The sequence below is a fragment of the Mesoplodon mirus genome, assembly GCF_964341445.2.
Source record: "Mesoplodon mirus genome assembly, chromosome: 10".
Classification (NCBI taxonomy): Eukaryota; Metazoa; Chordata; class Mammalia; order Artiodactyla; family Ziphiidae; genus Mesoplodon; species Mesoplodon mirus.
This window is the reverse complement of record NC_138986.1, coordinates 6,717,342-6,744,045: the sequence shown is the minus strand read 5'-3', so window position 1 is coordinate 6,744,045 and position 26,704 is coordinate 6,717,342. Positions and strand designations below refer to the sequence as shown.

General features: G+C 40.4%; 1 protein-coding gene across 6 annotated transcripts in view; it reads right to left on the bottom strand.

Annotated features, from left to right (window-relative positions):
• PRKN (parkin RBR E3 ubiquitin protein ligase) overlaps positions 1–26,704 on the bottom strand; it is a 1,310,471-nt gene that overhangs the window by 426,390 nt on the left and 857,377 nt on the right. For 5 of the 6 annotated variants that reach the window (XM_082633515.1, XM_082633514.1, XM_082633517.1 and 2 more), the window contains exon 7: positions 2,041–2,177. The exons of the other annotated variant lie outside the window; for it this stretch is intronic. In XM_082633515.1, the coding sequence (XP_082489641.1) occupies positions 2,041–2,177 (137 nt within the window). The remainder of the gene's footprint in view (positions 1–2,040; positions 2,178–26,704) is intronic. 6 annotated transcript variants of the gene reach the window in all.

The window sequence follows — 26,704 nt, the reverse complement described above, 5'->3', positions numbered from 1 at the left end:
GGCATCGGGACTTTTAAAAACTGCCATGTTATTGAAAGGTGCATTGTGGTTGAGAACTCTGCCCAGAGAGAAGTGGGATGGGAGGGTGGGGGGAACACAGAGCTCTGGAGCAACCACACCTGGGTTGAAGTCTCAGCTCTACCCTTCCTGCCTCTGTGATGCTGGGTGCTCAGTCCTACTGAGCCTTTACTTCTTCCTCTGAAAAATACAAATAATTCCTGCTTGTGAAGTTTGCTGCTGGTTTAAATATGGAAAAAGTGCCCCCAAATTAGAGGTACTCTTCCCTTGAACTTCCTTTCCATATAACTTTCAGAGGTATAGTACTTTTTTGTTTACAGGCTAATCTACTCACATAGTGATTAAGAGTCCAAGTTCTAGAGCCACCACTAGCTGGCTCTGAATACCAGCTCTGTTACTTACCAGTTGTAATACCATGTGCGGTTTAATTAAATTCTGTGAGCCTCAAACACTTCATCCATAAAATGGGAAGAATGACAACATCCATTCCGACAGGGCTTTGTGGGGATTAAATGGATGTACGTATGTAAGCATCCCAGTGGTATCTTATATATGGTAAATACTCAGTAACGGCTCTAATCATTGCTTATTTTTTACTCTCAGGGAAATAAAATTCAGCATCCTACTCTTACAAAGCATAACAAAATTTCTGGTCAAATGAGGAGCTCACACAAAGGAAGCAGAGTTTGTATATGAAAGGTGTTTTGAACCAGTTTTAATTGTTTATCATAAAAATTATGCAAATGGAAAAAGTTGGTTCACTGTTGACTAGTCACACCTTAAAGAATACATATGTCTAAAATTGAGCTTTGAAGGCATTTAGCTTAAGGTGGTTGAGAAAGGTTTGAAAGACTAGGTTTGGAAAAAAGAACATCTTATTACATATGTTTTGGGGGTAAGAGATATCAGACTTTTATACAGAAATGGTGAACTTATATGGACACTTTGTTAGCAAGACATTTCGTACATGAGTCATACAGCAATAGAAATAAATGCTTTATACCCCTCTTTTGTGGCTTCTGTGGGGCCAGTGTTATTGGAAAAATAGTTCGCTAATTCTACACACAGACTCTATTTTTTGATATATAGTTAATAGTCCCATGAGACTGATCTCAGTTTTTTTTTCTCATAATGTTACTATTCAAACACTAAAGAAGGGTTTGTTTCCCAGGCTCTGGAGATATTAAATAATGAATTTTGGGGAAAGGGCTGTTTTGTATGGATCTGGGGAAGTGTGAGGGTCAAATAGCTGCATTTACCACAAAGTGAGGAAGAACAATCTCGAACAGGGCTGTGCAAGAGATAGATACGTACTTCACATCATACCCATGCCACCCTAGCAGAATAATTCATTCTAGTTTGTGAGCATCAAAATATCCTTTGGCCTATGCCCAAGTAGAAATACAACCAGCAAGTACATTCAAATCTTATTTACCAGTGAGTCTCCCGTTTACGGCTTCATGCAAACCCCATGGTCAGAAAAGTGAACGAGTTGATTCAAGCCGTGGGTTCCATTGCAAGAGTATCCATCACTTGTGGTTAGATATAGACTTTGTCATTAAAAGGAAGTGATAAATTGGGAGTGTGGGATTGACATTTACACACTGCTATATTTAAAATAGATAACCAACAAGCACCTCCTCTGCTAAGGGAACAAGCACAGGGAACTCTGCTCACTATTCTGTAATAACTTAAATGTGAAAAGAATTTGAAAAAGAATAGATACATGTATATATAACTGAATCACTGTGGTGTACACCTGAAACGAACACATTTTTAATCAACTATACTCCAATATAAAATAAAAATTAAAAAAGGAAGTGATGGCTCTAGAAATAAATGCCCCCTGCTTGCATAAACTAATCTTGCTTTAATTTTCTTGCCTAGCAATGTTCAAACAGATCTCTGAATTTTCAGCCCCTCAGTAGGGACTGGGTATATCTAAGATAGTTTTATTTCAGTAATTTTCCTCTTTCTGTTCTTAATCAGAATTAGAAATGGAGGGAAAAGTGCTAGACTTACCCACACAAGGCAGAGAGTAACCAAGCTGAGGGTCGTGGACAAACTGCCGATCATTGAGTCTCGTCACACAGTACAGGTGGAAACAGTCTAAGCAAATCACGTGGCGGTAGTTGCACTGGAAAACCAGGACGGGGCTTCTGGTGGAGGTAGAGTAGAACACTTTCTGTAATCTCGTAGGGTTGCTTAGGGCACGCTCTATGTAAAGACCTGCGCTGCTAAGCACTGAGCTCATATATATCAATGCTACATCTTAAAAACTGGAAACACCTTGTGAGCTATAAAGAAGATTGCTGTTCTTAATTTTATATTTTTTACATGACCACATTTAGCAATCAGCTATTTAAACCCAAGCTCAGATACCAGCTCTTCCTAGAAGCCTTCCTTGACTTATAATTCCTGACTAACCTGCTCATCATTCCATCCACTTACATATATTTCGATTGATCCATTATTACATTGTAGTATTGATATGTTTCTCTTCTCTTGTAGACTGTGATCTCCTTGAAAATAGACACTGTCTTCTTTATATTGATATTCTCAAAGCACCAGGCATTGTAAGTTTTTAAATAAATGTTCCTTGAATTTAGTTATAATAATATATAGAATCTGAACTTCCCCAAAGTCGAAAGAAAAACTACTACTGCATCAAACAAAGTAAATGTGTTAAACAGTCATTCACATTTCATTGGCAAATGGAAAAGTAGAATTTAGAAATAAAAGATTATCTAGCAGAGATCCTTCTATTATAAGATTTTGTCTATTGTGCTACCCCCATCCACCCAAATATTCAATTTCTTAAATTAAAGTTAGGGGATTACTAACAAATCAATATGCACAAGTCCTAAAAATTTTGAACTTCCTTAAAACACTTTGTAGAAAAAAATATCTCCTGAATAACCACTTTTTTGCTAGTAAATGAACCACATGATTTTATGACAAAAAGGAGACAAAATGAATATATTAACTTGAGATCAGCCCCAAGGCAATTTTAATAGTAAGAAAGTCATTGGATTTTATTTAGATAAACCTATTTTCTATGTAATGATAACAAGATACAAAGTATTTTTCATTTTATACCCAATTCTTAACAGATATAAGAGCTCTTCAAAAGCCCTTTCCCTAAAAAACACTGATATTAACATTAATATTAGTAGAAGATAACTCCTTAACAATTACAAGATTTTCAAAATTCTGTTTTCCCACTTATTTCAAAACAATATATAACACAAAACAAAATGGAAAAAAAAAACCTTGGTATTTTAATGTCTTGGATCTACAGGATGATGGTCAATTTCATCTAAGCATCCCTGAGGTTTTTATGTGTTTTCATTTCCCGTCTCTGAGCCTATTGATGTCCCTTCAGGGCCCTTTCCATTCCCAGGGCCTTTTTCAATTAGGTGATGACTGTGTTCTGAACTTTCAGCCTCTTCCCTCCTAACAACTTCCCCTTGAAGATGATAAAATATAACGCTTTCCTATATCTAACAGGAGAGTCAGGCACACACGCACACAAGCGCAAACACACCTCATTCCCTCTGTGTGACCCTATAGAGCTGCTATATTTTGCCTCCTTCTTTCAGAGCTAAGTTCTATGAAAAATGTTCTTCATTCTGATTTTAGCAACATGGTCGACTCAAACTTTATGGACTCTTGATCTGTTATCAATACACAGAAACACTGGAGAAACTATGAGATCATTTATAAAAATGTTCCTATATATAACAAGGTTAAAAAGAAAGCTTGGCAATTACCCTGTAGAAAATATAAAAAGAAAACTTATATAAAAGCCAAAGCAGTCAGTGTGGACTGTGGACTCTGCCACAGTGTCCCAGAGAGATGTTAAGATGCGTGGCATGTAGCCATTGATCTAGCAAATGTGTTCTTTTCCATCCCTATTAATAGAAGGAAGAATAGAAAGAGTTCTCTTTCATGTATGGACAACAGTACACATTTATAGTTTTGCCCTTCAGTTAAAATATGGTCAAAAAGAACTTACACTATCTAGACAATTCAAAGAACATCAGTTGCTCTGGTTTATTGATTACATCCTGCTATTTGGAACAGATTAGCAAGAAATGGTAAATATACTGGAGGCCATGGTGTGAGATAAACTCTATGCAGATTCAGGGGTCAACTACATTAGAGAAGGTTTTTAGAGGTCTAATATTTGGGGCATGGAGGGACACACCTAACAAAATAAAGGACACAGTAGTCACTTTGTCCCCCCCTACTAAGAATGAAGTACAAGGTAATCACAGGCTCCTAGGACCCTCAGAGGCTGTGGTTCCCACAGAGTGAAGCACATGCTCCTGGGGACACAGAAAACATCCCATGGAAAATTAAGCTCCAGTGGTACCAGTTCCCTTCAGCCTCCTTAAACTGGAATACAGGCAGGAAGGAAAATTGACCATCCTGGCAGGGGTAATTGACCCTAATCATCAGAAAGGGCAAGAGCTGCTGTTACACATGGGGGCGGCAAAAATTCACATGGCATCTAGGTGGTTCCATGGGACATTTCCTGATACTCCTATACACTTTTAATGGCAAATGGACAAGGGCAGCAGTTATGGCTTAAGAAATGCATGGTGACCAGGATTTGAGACCCTTTAGGATATATATTATATATATATACACACATACATACATACTTATGTGTGCATATATGTATAGATGCATATATGTGTGCATATGTATGTACATATGCACGTATGTATATATGCATGCATATGCATATTTTTATATGTAGATATACAGAGATAGAACAGATATATGTATATATTGATAGATAATAGATAATGATAGAGATAGAGGTAGTATATGCACATATTTCAGATAGAATTATCAGTCAGTTGGCTTTCTTGATATAGTTATGAGGTAAGACTGCTCATCTCTTAAGAATATTCTTAGTATTTATGAAAAAGTTAGGTGAGTGATAAACATGACACCCATAGAAAGGTTATTAATCATCTGAGAAAATGAAATGAATAAAAATCATATCATGGCTGGAGGGACTACATAATTAATTTCTCAGGAGCTAGATGAAAGAGGAAAGGGGGAAATACTGGTATTTATGAGCACCTATTTTGGGTTAGGGACCTTGCTAGAACTTCACACATGTTTTTTTTCCATTTCATTCCCCTAAAGTCAACTCCCCTGACTCTACTGTTCATCGTGTTCCTTTCTCCATCCCTGCCCTCTCTGTGGGCGTGGTCCTAACCTACCTCAGCATACACTTCTAGCTCCTTTACTCCTACACCCCTGCTCCTTAGCATGCATTCCTACAGTACAATACATCCAGATATATTTATATTGAAATCAAAACTCTAAATTTCAAGGTCCAGTTCAAGTGTGAAGACCTCCAAGGGACTTTCTCTGGATTCCCATTCTTTATTAATTCTTCCCTTTCTCTTTACCATTTATCTGTAAGGTCTATTCTCAGTGTGTTTCAGATATTACCTCTTCACTTTTATTCGAGGTGAATACTGTCAACATTAAATGAAAAGTCATGAAACAACAGAGGCCATTCTTGTTTAACCCTTTCATGACCCAAGCATCACCATATACAGCATTGAGCCCATGGTAGTTACATTATCAACAGTTACTGATTGTACCAGTGGATAAATGAATGGCATGTGTTTACTTTATAATTTCTCTGCCCCCCATTTGTACATTTTTCACTCAATGAATTACTGAGCATCTACTTGGCTAAAGAAGGCACTTAATAAATACGTGTGGAATATGACACTGAGTGAATGAGTAAACACTTTCTAGTCAGAATTGGTTTAAGCATTGGGAAACACACACACATACACAATCAGAAGGCATAGTTGGGTGACACAAAATGCATGTGGAACAAGAATTACAAGGAAACATATGCAGTCACCAAACTCTGTTGCCACAGAAGCTAGGAGAGGAGGGAAGTAAGACTCAGAATGGTACCATGAGGGAACCTGAGCTGAATTTAAAAGGATGGGAAAAGTGACATCAGGCCACTGGAGAGAAACATGGCTCCTGGGCAAGGGAGGAAACACAGACACAGAAAAGAATTCTTGGAACAAAAAAGTAACGAGTTGGGCTGACTGAGAGGATGTATCAGGAAAAGAGTGAGAGGAGAGATGACAAAGTTGGACACAGAGACAGTGGCATAGGGATTCTAGGAGACAAACTTAGTAGATAACCTCTAGATTGTGGAATTTGCTGAAGACATCTAAGCATGGGAAGGGAGTGATTTTTCAGTAAATTTAATTCCAAGGAAAGCTTGGAGGGAAAGAAATTAGAAGTCGTGAAAAGTCATTGGAGGTCATTTTAAGACAGGGGTTACCTAGGAATTAGACCATGGTGTGCTGGTGGTTCTAGGAATGGAAATGAGAAGATTGATAAGAGTGACATTTCTGAGGAGGACCCGCCAGGACCTGCCGTCTCATGGGTCTTTTTTTCCTTCTGACATTCCTCTGTGCCCTTTGCTCCAATTGTACATAAATGTTAATTGACCATTCTAGAAAATGATTTTACTCCAGTGAGCCAGGTTATAGAGCAGTTAATCAAAGGTTAAATAAAGTTCTCAGCCATATGTAAAAGGAATTATAAATGCTGTACTTGACATTACTTTAGAGTTATTTGTAAGCAATGATTTCTCTGCTTTTATTAAAGGAGTGATCCAAAGACCCTTTATTCACAAAGTATTAGGCATAATTGAAGGAGTCTTAGTAAAATATATGGCGAGCCATTCACACACACGACACAAAGTAGAATATTGTCTGCAGTAGTTCAAACATTTAAACTCTTGTAAAATTAGTTCTCTAGTACCTACAAAATAGTATCAATTTTTTCATATTTGTCTGATAAAATGGCAGTTTGCTCTCTACCTCATTTGTTTTCTCTCTCTCTCTCTCACACACACACACACATTTGCTCGCTTTACACACCCTCTCTCTGCCAAAGTCTATCTATTTCTCTGTCTCTGTCTGATTCTTTCCCACATGCACATTTTCATTTATACCCATTAAGAGAGGGGCTGTGGTTCCAAATTCTCAACTGAATGTGACACATACTGAACACAATGTGCCAAAAATTTCATGATGTGTAAAGCTAAGGAAGCAAGTCTAAACTCTAAAGAAAATAAAAACTAATAGCGTGGGTAGGAAAGGGACACACATAATTGTAATACAGAGCAGGATATTTAAGTTATGTTAGAGATGTAGGAAATGGTAAGAAGCCTCCAAGAGGCTCCCCAATGATCCCCACCCCCAGGTATTGTGTAGTTTCCTTTTGTGTAGTTTCCTTCCACATTATGTGAGGTGATTTGCTTAATCTGTGGGGAAAATGCAGAAGTACCAATATGCGACTTCCAGGACTAGACCAGAAAAGACACTACAGCTTCTGTCTGTGCTCTTTCCTGGGTTACTTTCTCTGAAGAAAGTGAATGGCCATGTTGTGAGGACACTCAAGCAGTCTATAGAGAAGTCAACAGGGCAAGGAACTGAGGCCTCTTGCCAACAGCCAGCACTGACATGGCAGCCACCCAAGTTAATCATCTCTGAGGCAGATCCTCCAGCCCAAGACAAGCCCTCAGGTGACTACAGACCTGGCTGAGTCTTGACTATAACTTCATGAGATACCATGAGCAAAAACCATCCAGATAAGCTGCTCCCAAATTCCTGGCCCACTGAAATTGTACAAGATAACACTGACTGTTGTCTTAAGACACTTGGCTTTGGGATATTTTTTTATGCAGCAATATATAACTGACACAGGCTCAGAGGAGGAAGAGATCATGTTAAGATAGCAGATCAGAAAAGAATTCATAAAAGTAGTGGCATTTGAAGGAGGATCAAGATTCCAGTACATGGAGACAGAGAAAACATTCCAGGTCAAGAGAAGACACAAAGTTGCAAAAGTACAGGGCATGGAAGAGGGAAGCTGAGTTATGTAGTACAGCTGGTTTCTTCATTTCCCCCAGTGAAAAGCAAAATTAAATATAAATATTATATTTAGGGGTAGTAGAATCTGAAATACAATGAAAAGCAATGACAATTAGAATGGAAATGTTAAGTACGAAATCACTGAGGAGATAAAAAATACAATTTTCCTGGAGGGGGAAAGTTAGCTCTTAAATTTAGCTAACACTTGACCCTTGAAACTTCACATGTTGTTTTTACAGAATTTAGTTTGTGTGGCAGTAACACAGATGTTATGCCCCAGTTAGCAATCTTTCGAAGCTCTCTTCAAACTCCCTGTGCATGAACAACTATGACTCCTGGGAATTTAATAAAGCATTTGATTAGATAAAAATAATTAGAGGGAGAGAGCTGCACCATTAAATAACTTGAATTTGTCTTCTTAACAACTGTCACTTTAAATCCCTTTTAGTTAGAGATAGCTTATAAACAATAAGTAAATAAATGACTGAAATCTCAGAAACCAAATGCCTTTTCATTTCATCTGTATTTAGCCACATTACCTACTAATTGCCCAAATGCACTACCTACAAAGAAGTATCCAAGCAGGCGCCTGCCTGCAGACAAGCCAGAGAGAACATTTTCACCCACATATGTCATGTGAGTTCATTATTTGAGTTAGCCAAGTGAGCAGTCCCCGTCACTGGAGAGGCCCCGATCCAAGATACTAATTGACAGACCCAACCTTTAGAAATTAAAATAAGCTTCAACAGTTGAATGACCTTCAAAATTCCTTCCAGCAGCCAAGTTAAAATCCTGAAGTAAGTTCGTTTGCCCCTTAGTCACCTTGGAATCAGAATCCTATTAAGGCCCTGGCAGATCCTGAACAAGCTCATCAACTACATCTTCCAGTTTCTCCTTGCCTCGTCTGCTCACGTCCTCGTGGCTTTATCTGGTCCACTTTGCTGCACGTGTGCGCGCGCACACACACGCACACACACAACCATGAGCTGGCTCCAGCTCTGTAAGCTTAATTGCAGGGGTACCAGTGTTTCAGCGTACACAACATACCCAGGATGAAGACGCTTTATGTTTACATTTTTGAATCACTTTCATTCATACATCCTGCCAATACTTTAGAACAACCACTACATGCCAGGCACTGTCCTGTTGATGTCACGTAAAACTGAACAAGGCATGGTGCTTCCCCTCAGGGTCCTATAGGGTTGAAGACAAAAAAGTAATTGTCTCAGTGTAGTAAGTGCTACCATAGGGATGAGTTTAGAGACCACCTAACTTGTCTCTGGGGTCAGTGGAAGGGCTTCCAAGAAGGCTTATGCCTCAGAACATTCAGTCCCTGTAGAGACAAGACACTGAACAAACTAAATGGCTTCCCTTGTTGATAAAGGCTTTGAATAAAATATATAAAATGATATAGTAGGGCTTCCCTGGTGGCGCAGTGGTTGTGAATAAAATATATAAAATGATATAGTAGGGCTTCCCTGGTGGCATAGTGGTTGAGAATCTGCCTGCTAATGCAGGGGACATGGGTTCAAGCCCTGGCCTGGGAAGATCCCATATGCCGTGGAGCAACTAGGCCCGTGAGCCACAACTACTGAGCCTGAGCGTCTGGAGCCTGTGCTCCGCAACAAGAGAGGCCGTGATAGTGAGAGGCCCACGCACCGCGATGAAGAGTGGCCCCTGCTTGCCACAAATGGAGAAAGCCCTCGCACAGAAATGAAGACCCAACACAGCAAAAATAAATAAATTAATTTTAAAAAATGATATAATAAATATGTTATAGCAATATTATTCTAAAGTAGCTTTCATCATGGCAGGTCTTGGCCAAAATTATGAATTAATTACCCAATGCCAATGTATTAAGACCCCAGGTTTTCCTTTTGTCTTTCAGAGTCCTCTGTAGGTTAGATTCACCGCACAATATGTATCTCCCATATTGTCAATCACAAATCTTTCTGTTTCTCACAGGTCAGTCTCTTTGCAGCTTCTGGACCACCTTTTTCTTTACGCTCTTATCTCTATGTGTAAGATTCTTCTATTTGTCTTCATTTTCCAAAAAAAAATTGTCAGGGTTCAGCTCCAATCCAACCTCTTTTAGGAAGCTTTTATCAATAAAAGACTCTAGCTAACATGGATTCTCCCACTCACTTCCTAATTTCCTGTAAGGCTTCTGCTTATAAAGCGTCATTTTGTATTCCATTTAGTATTTTGCTGCATATCATTCCTGTTCTTCTGTATCACTTTTAGGAGCCCATGTCAGGTCCCCAAACTCAAATTCAACACATAGTAATTGGGAAGCTCCTGTGTGCCGGTTCTTTTGCTCAACATGGGGACGGTTCTTTTGCTCAACATGGGGATGGGGAGATATAGTTCTCCTCAAGGAATTCTACTTGCTGGTGAGATAAATAAGTCTGGGGCACTTTGGGAGACTAATGAGAGGCAACTTAATCCAAAGGTGGTCAGGCAGAGAATGTTTCCTAAAAAAGAACAATATAAACTAAGACCTAAGAGGCAAGAATGAGGTAGCCTGACCAAGAAACTAGAGGGCACTGAGAAAATATGTAAAAAACACTTAAAATGGAATAAAATTGGTTAAGGTTAGGGAACCATGTTGTATAATTTCATATCACCCCCTCAGCCTCTATCAAAGTTCTGAATTCCTCCAGAAATTAAAAACGAAACTACAAAGTAAAGATACTGCTTCTACAAGCCACATAATATAAGTCTATGTTTTAGGTTTATATACTACCTTAAGTGTAGCTGAGTTAGGTTGTTTTGAACTGTTAACAATAAGTAGGCTATGCAAAATAAAAATATGAAGCCATGGTTACAAGAGGGAATTCATGGATTGTTAATTTCCTCCAGATGATGTCCATCTTTGAGAATACTATTTGACTTTAGTGTAGCTTGTATATTGTATTTCTAAATATAACTATTGACATGTTGAACCCAAATATAAACTATTAAGTTCTAGGAATTTTAGATTGCAAACATTTCAATATATTGACACATATTACAATTAAAAAATAAACACCTTTTCTTTCTTTAAAAGTATCAATAAGTTAAATTTTTTTTTTTTTTTTTTTTTTTTCAGTACGTGGGCCTCTCACTGCTGTGGCCTCTCCTATTGTGGAGCACAGGCTCCGGATGCACAGGCTCAGCGGCCATGGCTCACGGGCCCAGCTGCTCCGCAGCATGTGGGGTCTTCCCAGACCAGGGCACGAACCCGTGTCCCCTGAAACAGCAGGCAGACTCTCAACCACTGCGCCACCAGGGAAGCCCAATAAGTTAAATTTTCTAAAAGCAAAGTGGTCAACCCTCTGTTGTAGTAATTCATTAGAATGATTTGATTTCCCAGCAACACCCCAACTTTTCTCCTTAAGGCATTTATACTGTGAAACAGGTGCTGATAAATAATTGTAAATAGCAGGTAAATGATAATAATTGTTGCATGTAACAAAATGAAATTACAAATTCCAAAGGGTATTGGCCTATGGGATGAAAATGTATCTCATGAAAAATTATCATATTTCTTTCCTATCCCCCAACTAATAGAATTAATTTCAATTCTCAGAATTATATTTATGGGTTAAGTGCTCCTGAGTTATAATCTCAGAGCACACTCTATTCAGGCTGTCAGTGTGTATAGTTAAAGAAAGCTGAAACCAGATTCAACATAGAATACTTTAGGGGTCACATCGTTTGCATAGTTGTGCCACACAACAGCTCTATGTAGCCACTGGAGATGCCATCAGTAACACATACCAACTCATGCACATATCTTGTTTTTGTTTTTTCTTTTGTGAAAAACAGCTAGGATTAGCTATGAGCTGCAGTAGCATTCTGCTAAATTGAGAAAGATGTGAGGACAGATCTTGTTTAGATAAGAACCCCACTGTGAAATAAATTATTCTAGTGTATCCCCAAATCTCATGACAGGAAATATTAATGTGCTAAGAATCAGTTCAGTGGCTATGAATATTAGGAGGTATTTAACCTAAGAAATTATTACTGACACAGAGTGGTTTAAAAAGATATGTTTTTTGTTTTTTTTTTTTTTGCAACTAGCTCACAAAAACCTTTCACAGAGGGTTTCTCACTGGTCTTTCATTAATTCTTTTTTTTTAATTTTTATTTTATATTGGAGCATAGTTGATTAACAATGCTGTGTTAGTTTCAAGTGTACAGCAAAGTGATTCAGTTATACATATACATGTATCTATTCTTTTTCAAATTCTTTTCCCATTTAGGTTATTACAGAATATTGAGCAGAGTCCCCTGTACTATACAGTAGATACTTGTTGATTATCTTTTTTTTTTTTTTTTTTGCGGTACGCGGGCCTCTCACTGTTGTGGCCTCTCCCAGCCGCTCTGCAGCATGCGGGATCTTCCCGGACCGGGGCACGAACCTGTGTCCCCTGCATCGGCAGGTGGACTCTCAACCACTGTGCCAGCAGGGAAGCCTGATTATGTATTTTATATATAGTAGCGTGTAGATGTTAATCCCAAACTCCCAATTTATCCCTCCCCTCACCCCACCTTTCCCCTTTGGTAACCATAAGTTTGTTTTCTAAGTCTGTGAGTCTGTTTCTATTTTGTAAATAAGTTCGTTTGTAATTTTTTTTTTTAGATTCTGCATATCATATGATATTTGCCTTTCTCTGCCTGACTTAGTTCACTTAGTATGATAATCTCCAGGTCCATCTATGTTGCTGCAAATGGCATTATTTCACTCTTTTTAATGGCTGAGTAATATTCTATTCATTCTTAAAATGAGTGAATGAATGAATGTCAGTAGAATGCTGGGTCTTTCATTCTTTTTATCAGAGAAACATTATGAACCAGGTCCTCTGAAGTAGAATAGTTTAAAATGAAGAACGCATCTAATAAAAGATTGTAGACATCTGAAAACAGTTCTACCATGAAAATCTTTAACAGTGAGGAGGTACTGTGAAATTTCTGAGGTATCATTAGATGGATTCGGCATTAAAATATTAATAATTTAAGAATTTGTGGTGCATAGTAGATAAAATTATTCTAATTGAGTTGTTTTGTTTTACACATAGCCAGGAAAGCAATGTATAGCATGATAAAGTGTTTCCCTAAAAGTAATAAAAATCAGCATGATATAGTCATACATTTCCAAATGGATTCACATATAAAACCTAGATAAGGAATCCTGCAAAGGGGGATCCCAAGATATCAGAGGTCGGGGAGGTTGGAGAGAACGCTAGGAGGTTGTGAGTGGCTGCACCACAAGCTGGCCTGGGAGCCCAGTTTTTTAAATGGGGATCTGTGAAGTGGCAGGTTCGCTCTGGCAATCCCTGGAGACCTTTCGGATACTGAGATGTTAGAATCTTCAGCCTATATGTTAACATTTCTTCCTTCTTGTAAACTTGTGGAACTTAAACCTTACTTGAAACAATGTACAAAAGACACTTAGAATTCCAGCTTTACACCTTGTGAATGAAGGAACACACACATGCTGCTGGCAAGGCTAAAATCTGGGGATTTCTGGGATTCACTTCCTGGAAGATGCGTTGGGAGAAAGGCCCTGAGCCAGAGTACTGAAGGAAAATCAGAAAAGGTATCTGGGTATTTTTTTTTTAAAAAGCAACAAAATATCTCATATAGCTTTCAACAACTAGCAATTTAATTTTAAAGCGCTTTTTTCCTTCTGTTTTTTCTAGTAAGTTGGTTGGAGCTTGGAGTCAGCAAGAGACAGAGTGGCAGGTGCCTCGGTGGTGCTCCCTGCTCCCACATGCCTCACCGAGCCTCTCTCACAGCCCCTACCCCAGAGCAGACAGTTATTTGTTTAACTGTCTACCTTCTCACTAAACCAGAGGTCAGCAAACCCCAGGTGGGGACCAAATCTGCCTCCCCTATCTGCTTTTGTAAATAAAGTTTAATTAGAACACAGCCATTTTTACATATCATCTATGGCTGCTTTTGCTCTATAAAGGCAGAGGAGGGTAGCTGTGACAGAGACTGTACAGACCACAAAGCCTCAACTACTTTCTGGCGTTTTTTCGAAAGGGTTTCCTGCTCGAGGACTTTCCTGCATTAACACAAGGGCTGCCTTCTGGTATCCCCAGTGCCTGGCCTGTGGCTGGTGTTAATAATGCACGTTTTCTGAATGACTCCCTAGTTGTTTGACTGGATGAATGAATGACTATGAAGGAACAGGGACACACAGGGAAGGCAAACAGGAAAAGCACCAGCGAGCCAGAGGCCAACAATGCTGCAGTGTTAAGCGGTGTGCAGTAGGTAGCTGGATTTGAGCTAAGCCTTCGATACTACTTTTCAAGGCTGCAAACATCATCTTCCTTCATCCAGGCCGCTTCTTTTGATTAAGCTATCTGGTCTCATCCAGAGGGTGTCCAACGCTTGCAACACCGACATGATAGAAAGGAAAAGGGAAATGGACATTGATTAGCTATGGAAAGTGATTGCAAGAAAATAGGATGGAACCATGTGACAGTGGCTGGTGGCTGGTACAGATTCGGTGGTCAGGGAAGGCCTGGAGAGAGGACATTTACACTGACCCCTGAATGGCCCGCCATGCACAGATCTGATGCAAGAGGCTCCGGGGAAGGAGCAGCTGGTGACAGGCCCCTTTAGGCGGGAACGCCTGGGCATGTCTGAAGAATTAAAGGAAAGGTCAGTGCGATGGGAACACGGTCAACAAGGGGGGAGTGGCGCGAGGTGAGGTTAGAGGAGGCGGGAGCAGCGCGTGAAGCCTTTGTCTAAACAGGATTCGACTCTTGGACAATGTGAAGCCACACAAAATTTAAAGCAGGGATGCAACACGAGGTCATTTATGTCTAAGAAAATCCCTCTAACTTTGCGTAATGAATGGATTACAGTGAGGCAGGGAAGAACGGGAGAGTCCCATGAACACTGTGACGTCCTCCTGGGAGAGAAGAGGGTGGTTTGGACTAAGTGGTGCGGCCAGAGAGACGTGGACGGGTGGAGGGCACGTGTGGGACAACATAGCATTTGCATGTCTCCTGCCGAGCTCTTTTCCTTTTTTACTAACATTTGTGATTTTCCCCATTTTTAGGAAACCTCAGGATCATGTCCCCAAATCGAGGGACCACTGTTATAAAATTAACATCTTTCAAATTACCTTATATGGAGACGGAGATTTTTCCAGTGGTTTCTAAACAAATTTCATTCAGAATCTTCACTTAGGGCCTAAATTAAATGATAGTGAACCTGATAATCAAATAGCACATTAATAAAAATTTAGAACTATAATTCCATTATTCATCGAACTCCTGTAATGAGCCAGGCAGTGGGCATAGTGTGGGGAATAGATCAAGGGACAAGAGATGCCCTGATGACCCACCGCGGGCTGTGTCAGCGCCACCCACGTCGGTGAGGCTGTGGGGATCAGAGTCTCCAAACAGGGCACTGATATCGTCGATACCGGAGATACGCGCGAAGTAAAGCTGAGAAGATTCGGAGGTTAATTAACCCGAGGCAGAAAGGAGATTCCAGCCCTTTGTCTAGCTTCTCCTTTTAAACATTTAGTGGTGCCTCTACTATGCCAGCTTCCCTGCTAAGTGCTTTTTCTGCATTATTTATTTAATCCACCGAACCGTACGGCCTCAGGAGGGCAGGGCCCGTATCTGTGTTTTCTCTTCTGCAGTCTCACTGCCTAGCACTTGTTTGTAGGGGGAGCTCAAAAGTATTTGTTGAGTGAATGGATGGAGGATTCCCCTGTTCCTCTCATGACAGCAGCAGCAGTGAAATACCCCAGCTCAGAGAGGAGCCGGTGAGGACCCTGAGGCTGAGAGAGATAGTAAGTGACGAAGCGGGTACCAGACCTGACTTGCCTTAGACTCCTCAGTGCCACGTGACCCAGCCTTAGTCCAGGCCCTGCCAGTCTCCCTTCACCCAGCTCTAGTTTCAGGTTCCTCATCCATCAAATGAGAATAATGTGCCTGGCCGCATAGGGTCACAGAGAGGTGACAAGATCATCTGTGGAAAGCTTCTAACACACTCCTTGGCTCGTGGATGGTGCTCATGGTAGTAGAGTTTCTCCTACTTCTCTTCTTCCTCTCTTATTCAAGGGAAAGAAAAAAAATCCATATGACTTTCTATAATTTGCAAGGTAAATTCATCAATTTGTGGGAAAATTGCATTGGAAAACTCTGGTGATATTTCCCCTTTACCTCTACAGCCTTGCCGCATATGGCCTGGGTGCAACTATCCTCTGCCTTTCTAGGCTTGCTCTGTGTCCCAGAAAGCCGAACCCTCAGGGTTTATCAGTGAGGCTCCCTTGCTCTCTGGTTGCCAGCTCCGCACTCCCCCAAGCTCTGGACCACATTTTATGACAGTGACTTTATCCCTCCGGGACTGTAAGTCCTTTTGGGCACCCTCTCTTCCTCCACAACTCACAGGGCTAATTACCTCTCCGTTCCTTCCAGACTCTGGGTGATGAGGGAGTTGCCTTTTTGGGTGCCTCACTATTCGTGTCACACCTCTGTACAAACACATCTCTTCATTGAAGCATCTAGCGTGATTTGCTTTGATTCTTTTTGCTGCTCAGGCCAGAATTCAAAAAGTCTCAAAAGGTAAAATGGACAGAGGTGGAGCAAGTCTATCAACTAGAAGAGGATCCTTTATCTCATGCTTAGAAACTGGCTCACAGAAGGTAGGTCTCTAGTGAGTGCTAAAATGTCCCTTCTCTGGGAGCAAACATCAAAGCAGCACTGACTACCTGTCTTCAGGGGCAGTGAGCAAGGCTGGCCACCTAGTTTTCTACTCTTACTACAGTTATGATCCTATGAAAGAATCAATACGGTGCTGTTCTCCATTCCTGTTTCCATCCTTGTTAAAGCACAGTGCAAATACTAATGCCCAGCCCAGAACAACTCTGCTATTTGAGGCATAACTCTTGGAAGGCAAATGTGCTATGACTTAACAGGGTTCTGAAAAAACACATTTTCTTCTCTAAAAATTACATCGTGTAGGGGTCTGTGAGGAACTTGTGTGAAAATGAGAGAGATTCTCTTTAGGTGGATGCAACCACATACCAGGGCACTAAGTTTAGAGAGCAGAGTATGAGATGGATTTCAGCCCAATTCATCTTCAAAGCCAGCCCTGCTTGTGCAGTACACAACTTGCACAACGGCAAGTGGCAGCCCTCACTTCCTCTGATTCTAGGACAGCCACAGTGACTCTTCGGACACCAATTTTCACACGTATAAGATGATTAATACTACACACTTTTCACCTAGCTCTATACAACCAGAGATGATACACTTGAGTTCAAAGAACTATGTATTTATGTAATAATGTTCAGTTAAGTCTCCTATACAAAGCAAAATTATCATTCCTTTATGGATTGATTACAGGTTATTTAACAGATTACTTTTTTCCCCCTGCTGATTAACTTATCAGCTCCTAATATCCAATTAGTTACTTAGTCAACTTTCAAAACTTCTTTACCAGAATCCACTTCTGGCCAAGATGGATTAACAGGTGCTGGATTTATCCTCCTGCCCCCGGCAACCTGATTATCTGGACAGAATATTGGGAGCAGTGGTTTTCAAGACACTGGATGGCAATGAAGGACAGCACCTCATGAGAGGCAGGAAACGAATGAGCTGAGTCCTATGCCCACCTCAGCTTACTGTCCTAAAAGAGTTTCCAGGCCCTGGATTGGAGAGGGAGAACCCAGGAAAAGCCCAGGGGACTCACAGAAACGAGGGGACAAACCTGGGTTTCTTGGGAGGACCATGCAGCTAGAGTGTACAGGACTGAATAAGGAGAGGAGAGAACTGCACGGGGGGCTGCTCTCAAGTGTAAACATAAAATTGTGCAACCACTTTGGAAAATGGCTGGGCAGTTTCTTTAAAAGGTAAACATATACCCAATACAAGATCCAGCCAATCCTCTCCTAAATATGTAACCAGTGGAAGGGAAAGTATATGTCCACACAGAAACTTGTACATGCATATTCATAGCAACTTTATAATAGCCCCAAACTGGAAACAACCAAGTGTTCCTCAACTGGTGAATGATAAACTGTGGTATATCCATACAATGCAATACTGCTTGGCAATAAAAAGGAATGAACTGTTGACAGATGAAACAACATGCATGAATCTCAAAATAATTCTGCTGTGTGAAAGAAGCCGAAAACCAAAAAAAAAAGTACATACTGTATGATTCCATTAAAAAATTCTAAAACATGGAAACGAATCCAGAGTGACAGAGCAGAGTAGCAGTTTACAGGGGATGGGAAGGGGGGACAGGGAGGGGTGGGAGGGAGAAAATACAAAGAAACATGAGCAAATTTTGGGGGGTGATGGAGATGTTCATTATCCTGTTGGTGATGGTAGTTTCACAGGTGTGTACATGTGTTGTAACTAATCAAATTGCACATTTTCAATACATGTGTTTTATCACATGTCAATTATACTTCAAAAAATTTAATGAAAAGAGAATTAAGAATGAAATGGTTTCTTTAACAAAAGGTTTTTCATACATGACTACCTTCTCACAATCTAATTAGAGGGAAGCAGCAACTAGAATCCTTTCATACATGATTGCTTTCTTAATTCCATTGTAGTTACTGAGCAGTATATAAAAGAATTGTTACCATGCTTCATTTGAAAGCATGCTCTATTTCAGATGCCCCAAATAGCGACAGGGTTTTTCACAAAGAGAGCTGAGTAGCAATAATCTGCCATATGTCTTGATTCCTGTCCTCCCAAATGGGGCACACAAATCAGCCCTCCCTACAAAACAGAACTAAAGAAATAAGGTCTTGCTTTAAGCTTTAATTATATTCCTCACACACACATACATCACATGCATATATGTATACACATTTATGTGCATAGATATATATTTTTGTTCTGTTACTGTGATTTCTGCTTTCATTTTCTCAAGGGGAGATGCTGGGTCATAGGATTTGAGCAATTCCATTTCCGAAATGTGTTCCCAGTGCATTGGAAGAGAATTCATCTGGAATCACATAAAAAGTCCTGACATCCCACCACTGCCACTTCTGGAGGAAATGAATAGGAAGAAAAAAATCACTGTGCTTTGTGTGTCTTTGTGTCTTCACAGACTTCTAATAATCTCTGGGCATCGATCCTGCTTCAATTTTAAGAGGCTCCAAACGATGGTGGATATTGAGTCTTTCAGGTGGAGTGAAGCGGCCCCTTCCATCGGCAGAGTCAACAGGGCAGTGCATGCTTCCTCAAGCCCAGTCCACAGGGTATGTGGTTTTCACCCCTGACTAGTGATGAAGCCAACTTTTTCATTTAAAAGAAAATCCTTTATTTGGAGGCTATGTTTTCTCCTTATGTTGAAATACTTTCCTTATAATGAATGATACTGAGAGTAGACACTTTTGTTATTGTGTTTTTAAACATCCTCACCTGGTAAAATAAAACATCGCAAACTTATACTGCTCTCTCCTCCTCTTGTTTTTGAACATTACTTTGTTTGTAAAACCCCAAAGTCCTGGCTTTATCACTGCTTTTCAGGACATATGAAAAATTTTATTGACATTTTGATTTTGGTCTATATAGGCTAAGTTGTAACAAAAACAAAGAAGTTTGAACATAATTGCACATGGTTACAAATAACAATGCTACTTCTACGTGTAAGAAATCTCATATTTAATTTCCTCAGTGCAATATCTTCAAAAAGAGCTTGACCCATCCAGCTTTCAGACAAAACAAACAAGGAATCAGGATAATCACTGTTGCTCTGAGGAGACCACTGAATGTCTGGTGATGCAGAGCTCTGATAAGGGAACTAAAAATTCCTTTGAAAGTATCCTGGAGAAGGGGCCATGGAAGCAGAGAACAACACTGGCAATAATGAAGGATAAGCTTGGATCATAATACAGACATACATTTTATTAGTAAGACTGCATATAGCAATACAAGATTATCAAGTATCCACAAACCTAATCAGGTTGTGCAGGGAGGGAAAGAAGGAAACAGACAACAGTCCAGTGGCTGTTTCTACCCCCGCAGCCCCCAACCAAGAGACCAGGTCTGAGTCACCATAAGGAAAGTGTGTGTAGATGAAAGCTCAGGGGCCATTTTTTGATAGGGAAAGTCCTCGTGAGACTCAGAGCAGAAAAAGTATGATATTGGAGTCATGCTGACAGAAGTTTAAAACAAAGTGGGAAAGACTGGGCATCCTCTTCACTTTTAAGCAAAATTTAGCAAGGAAAAACATTTTCACAGAGGGCACTAAAACTGTAGCCGTGGTGTAATATTTTCCCTCAGATAACTAGAAGGCAGTTGACTTCCAAAAGCAGGGGCTTTGTACTTAAGCATACTTACTTCTGCATACTCTGTGGAGTTGCAAACAACTGAGGAAGGCTTACAGCGATGGGGGAGATGTGGTAGGTACAGTTATACAGGTGGGAACTGAGAGCCAGCAGAAGCCGGTGTACAGGTTAAAATGGTCTTATTTGTCTAACACTCTGGTTGGGCATGCAGACATTTGATGCAAAGCATCTAACTCTATAAATGCTTTAAACCCTCAATTCACTGGGGTTATGTTCTTGAAAATGTACATTTTATTCATAAATAAATCATAGCAATATTTTTTGAATCTTTCTCCTAAAGCAATGGAAACAAAAGCTAAAACAAACAAATGGGACCTAATTAAACTTAAAAGCTTTTGCAAAGCAAAGGAAACCATAAGCAAAATGAAAAGACAACCTACCTAAGGGGAGAAACTATTTGCAAATGATATGAGCAATAAGGGATTAATATCCAACATATATAAACAGCTCACAAAACTCAACATCAAAAAAACAAACAACCTGATTAAAAAATGGGAAGAAGACCTGAATAGACATTTTTCCAAAGAGGATTTGCAGATGGCCAACAGGCACATGAAAAGATGCTCAACATCATTAATCACCAGAGAAATGCAAATTAAAATCACAGGATATCACCTCACACCTGTCAGAATGGCTATCATCAAAAAGAAGACAAATAACAAATGTTGGTGAGGATGTGGAGGAAAGGGAACCCTTGTACATTACGGGAGGGAATGTAAATTGGTGCAGCCACTGTGGAAAACAGTATGGAAGTTTCTCAAAAACTCAAAATAGAACTACCATGTGACTCAGCATTTCTACTCCTGGGTATATATCTGAAAAAAATGAAAACAGTAATTCGAAAGGTATATGCACCCCAATGTTCATGGCAGCATTATTAACAATTGCCAGTATATGGAAGCAACCTAAGTGTCCATTAACAGAAGAATGGTTAAAGAAGCTGTGTTTTATATATATATACACACACACAATAGAATACTACTCAGCCGTAAAAAAGAATGGACCTTTGCCATCTGCAACAACATGAATGGACTTAGAGGGTATTATGCTAAGCGAAATAAGTCAGACAGAGAAAGAAAACTACTGTATGATATGTGGAATCTAAAAAATAAAATTAGTGAGTATAACAAAAAAGAAACATACTCAGATATAGAGAACAAACTAGTGATTACCAGTGGGGAGAGGGAGTGGGGGAGGGGCACAATATGGGTAGGGGATTAAGAGGTACAGGATTTCCGGGTAAGATGGCGGAAGAGTAAGACGCGGAGATCACCTTCCTCCCCACGGATACACCAGAAATACAGCTACACGTGGAACAACTCCTACAGAACACCTACTGAACGCTGGCAGAAGACCCCAGACCTCCCAAAAGGTAAGAAACTCCCCACATACCTGGGTAGGGCAAAGCGGAGAGATTCCCGCACAGAGTATCGGTGCCGAGCGGCACTCACCAGCCTGCGAGGCTTGTCTGCTCGCCCGCCATGGGGGGCGGCGCTGGAAGCTGAGGCTCGGGCTTCGGTCAGAGCGCAGGGAGAGGACTGGGGCTGGCGGCGAGAACTCAGCCTGAAGGGGGCTAATGTGCCACAGCTAGCCGGCAGGGAGTCCGGGAAAACTCTGGAGCTGCCGAAGAGGCAAGAGACTTTTTCTTCCCTCTTGGTTTCCTGGTGCGCGAGGAGAGGGGATTAAGAGCGCTGCTAAAAGGGGCTCCACAGACGGGCGCGAGTCACGACTGAAAGCGTAAAGCCCAGTGACGGGCGTGGGACGCTGGGGCTGCTGCTGCCGCCGCCAAGAAGCCTGTGTGCGAGCGCAGGTCACTGTCCACACCGCCCTTCCAGGAGACCGTGCAGCCCGCCACTGCCGGGGTCCCGGGATCCAGGGGCGGCTTCCCTGGGAGAACGCACGGCGCGCCTCGGGCTGGTGCAACGTCACGCCGACCTCTGCCGCTGCAGGCTCGCCCCGCACTCCGTGCCCCTCCCTCCCGCCCGGCCTGAGTGAGCCAGAGTCCCCGAAGAGGCTGCTCCTTTAACCCTGTCCTGTCTGAGCGAAGAACAGACGCCCTCCGGCGACCTACACGCAGAGGCGGGGCCAAATCCAAAGCTGAGACCCAGGAGCTGTGAGAACAAAGAAGAGAAAGAGAAACCTCTCCCAGCAGCCTCAGAAGCAGCGGATTAAAGCTCCACAATCAACTTGATGTACCCTGCATCTGTGGAATACATAAATAGACAACACATCATCCCAAATTGAGGAGCCAGGAGTCAGTGCTGTGCCTCTGAGGTGGGAGAGCCAACTTCAGGACACTGGTCCACAAGAGACCTCCCAGCTCCACATAATATCAAACGGCGAAAATCTTCCAGAGATCTCCATCTCAACACCAGCACCCAGCTTCATTCAACGACCAGCAAGCTACAGTGCTGGACACCCTATGCCAAACAACTAGCAAGACAGGAACACAACGCCACCCATTAGCAGAGAGGTGGACTAAAATCATAAAAAGTCTGCAGACACCCCAAAACACACCACCAGACGTGGACCTGCCCACCAGAAAGACAAGATCCAGCCTCATCCACCAGAACACAGGCACTAGTCCCCTCCACCAGGAAGCCTACACAACCCACTAAACCAACCTTAGCCACTGGGGACAGACACCAAAAACAACGGGAACTACGAACCGGCAGCCTGCAAAAAGGAGACCCCAAACACAGTAACATAAGCAAAAAGAGAAGACAGAAAAACACACAGCAGGAGAAGGAGCAAGATAAAAACCCACCAGACCTAACAAATGAAGAGGTAATAGGCAGTCTACCTGAAAAAGAATTCAGAATAATGATGGTAAAGATGATCCAAGATTCTATTTCCCAGATCCAAAATCTTGGAAATAGAATAGACAAAATGCAAGAAACAGTTAACAAGGACCTAGAAGAACTAAAGATGAATCAAGCATCGATTAAAAACACAATAAATGAAATAAAAAATACTCTAGATGGGATCAATAGCAGAATAACTGAGGCAGAAGAACGGATAAGTGAGGTGGAAGATAAAATAGTGGAAACAACTGCTGCAGAGCAAAATAAAGAAAAAAGAATGAAAAGAACAGAGGACAGTCTCAGAGACCTCTGGGACAACATTAAACGCACCAACATTCGAATTATAGGGGTTCCAGAAGAAGAAGAGAAAAAGAAAGGGACTGAGAAAATATTTGAAGAGATTATAGTTGAAAACTTCCCTAATATGGGAAAGGAAATAGTTAATCAAGTCCAAGAGGCACAGAGAGTCCCATACAGAATAAATCCAAGGAGAAATACACCAAGACACATATTAATCAAACTGTCAAAAATTAAACACAAAGAAATCATATTAAAAGCAGCAAGGCAAAAACAACAAATAACACACAAGGGAATCCCCATCAGGATAACAGCTGATCTCTCAGCAGAAACTCTACAAGCCAGAAGGGAGTGGCAGGATATAATTAAAGTGATGAAGGAGAAAAACCTGCAACCAAGATTACTCTACCCAGCAAGGATCTCATTCAGATTTGATGGAGAAATTAAAACCTTTACAGACAAGCAAAAGCTGAGAGAGTTCAGCACCACCAAACCAGCTTTACAACAAATGCTAAAGGAACTTCTCTAGGCAAGAAACACAACAGAAGGAAAAGACCTACAACAACGAACCCAAAACAATTAAGAAAATGGGAATAGGAACATACATATCGATAATTACCTTAAATGTAAATGGACTAAATGCTCCCACCAAAAGGCACAGATTGGCTGAATGGATACAAAAACAAGACCCATATATATGCTGTCTACAAGAGACCCACTTCAGACCTAGAGACACATACAGACTGAAAGTAAGGGGATGGAAAAAGATATTCCATGCAAATGGAAACCAAAAGAAAGCTGGAGTAGCAATTCTCATATCAGACAAAATAGACTTTAAAATAAAGACTACTAGAAGAGACAAAGAAGGACACTACATAATGATAAAGGGATCAATCCAAGAAGAAGATATAACAATTGTAAATATTTATGCACCCAACATAGGAGCACCTCAATACATAAGGCAAATACTAACAGCCATAAAAGGAGAAATCGACAGTAACACAATCATAGTAGGGGACTTTAACACCCCACTTTCACCAATGGAAAGATCATCCAAAATGAAAATAAATAAGGAAGCACAAGCTTTAAATGATACATTAAACAAGATGGACTTAATTGATATTTATAGGACATTCCATCAAAAAACAACAGAATACACATTTTTCTCAAGTGCTCATGGAACATTCTCCAGGATAGATCATATCTTGGGTCACAAATCAAGCCTTGGTAAATTTAAGAAAATTGAAATTGTATCAAGTATCTTTTCCGACCACAATGCTATGAGACTAGATATCAATTACAGGAAAAGAGCTGTAAAAAATACAAACACATGGAGGCTAAACAATACACTACTTAATAACGAAGTGATCACTGAAGAAATCAAAGAGGAAATTAAAAAATACCTAGAAACAAATGACAATGGAGACACGACGACCCAAAACCTATGGGATGCAGCAAAAGCAGTTCTAAGAGGGAAGTTTATAGCAATACAATCCCACCTTAAGAAACAGGAAACATCTCGAATAAACAACCTAACCTTGCACCTAAAGCAATTAGAGAAAGAAGAACAAAAACATCCCAAAGTTAGCAGAAGGAAAGAAATCATAAAGATCAGAGCAGAAATAAATGAAATAGAAACAAAATAAACAATAGCAAAGATCAATAAAACTAAAAGCTGGTTCTTTGAGAAGATAAACAAAATTGATAAACCATTAGCCAGACTCATCAAGAAAAAAAGGGAGAAGACTCAAATCAATAGAATTAGAAATGAAAAAGGAGAAGTAACAACTGACACTGCAGAAATACAAAAGATCATGAGAGATTACTACAAGCAACTCTATGCCAATAAAATGGACAACCTAGAATAAATGGACAAATTCTTAGAAATGCACAACCTGCCAAGACTGAATCAGGAAGAAATAGAAAATATGAACAGACCAATCACAAGCACTGAAATTGAAACTGTGATAAAAAATCTTCCAACAAACAAAAGCCCAGGACCAGATGGCTTCACAGGTGAATTCTATCAAGCATTTAGAGAAGAGCTAACACCTATCCTTCTCAAACTCTTCCAAAATATAGCAGAGGGAGGAACACTCCCAAACTCATTCTACGAGGCCACCATCACCTTGATACCAAAACCAGACAAGGATGTCACAAAGAAAGAAAACTACAGGCCAATATCACTGATGAACATAGATGCAAAAATCCTCAACAAAATACTAGCAAACAGAATGCAACAGCACATTAAAAGGATCATACACCATGATCAAGTGGGGTTTATTCCAGGAATGCAAGGATTCTTCAATATACGCAAATCAATCAACGTGATACACCATATTAACAAATTGAAGGAGAAAAACCATATGATCATCTCAATAGATGCAGAGAAAGCTTTCAACAAAATTCAACACCCATTTATGATAAAAACCCTGCAGAAAGTAGGCATAGAGGGAACTTTCCTCAACATAATAAAGGCCATATATGACAAACCCACAGCCAGCATCGTCCTCAATGGTGAAAAACTGAAACCATTTCCACTAAGATCAGGAACAAGACAAGGTTGCCCACTCTCACCACTCTTATTCAACCTAGTTTTGGAAGTTTTAGCCACAGCAATCAGAGAAGAAAAGGAAATAAAAGGAATCCAAATTGGAAAAGAAGAAGTAAAGCTGTCACTGTTTGCAGATGACATGATACTATACATAGAGAATCCTAAAGATGCTACCAGAAAACTACTAGAGCTAATCAATGAATTTGGTAAAGTCGCAGGATACAAAATTAATGCACATAAATCTCTGGCATTCCTGTACCCTAATGATGAAAAATCTGAAAGTGAAATCAAGGAAACACTCCCATTTACCATTGCAACAAAAAGAATAAAATATCTAGGGATAAACCTACCTAAGGAGACAAAAGACCTGTATGCAGAAAATTATAAGACACTGATGAAAGAAATTACAGATGATACAAATAGATGGAGAGATGTACCATGTTCTTGGATTGGAAGAATCAACATTGTGAAAATGACTCTACTACCCAAAGCAATCTACAGATTCAATGCAATCCCTATCAAACTACCACTGGCATTTTTCACAGAACTAGAACAAAAAAGTTCACAATTTATATGGAAACACAAAAGACCCCAAATAGCCAAAGCAATCTTGAGAACAAAAAACGGAGCTGGAGGAATCAGGCTCCCTGACTTCAGACTATACTAAAAAGCTACAGTAATCAAGACAGTATGGTACTGGCACAAAAACAGAAAGATAGATCAATGGAACAGGATAGAAAGCCCAGAGATAAACCCACGG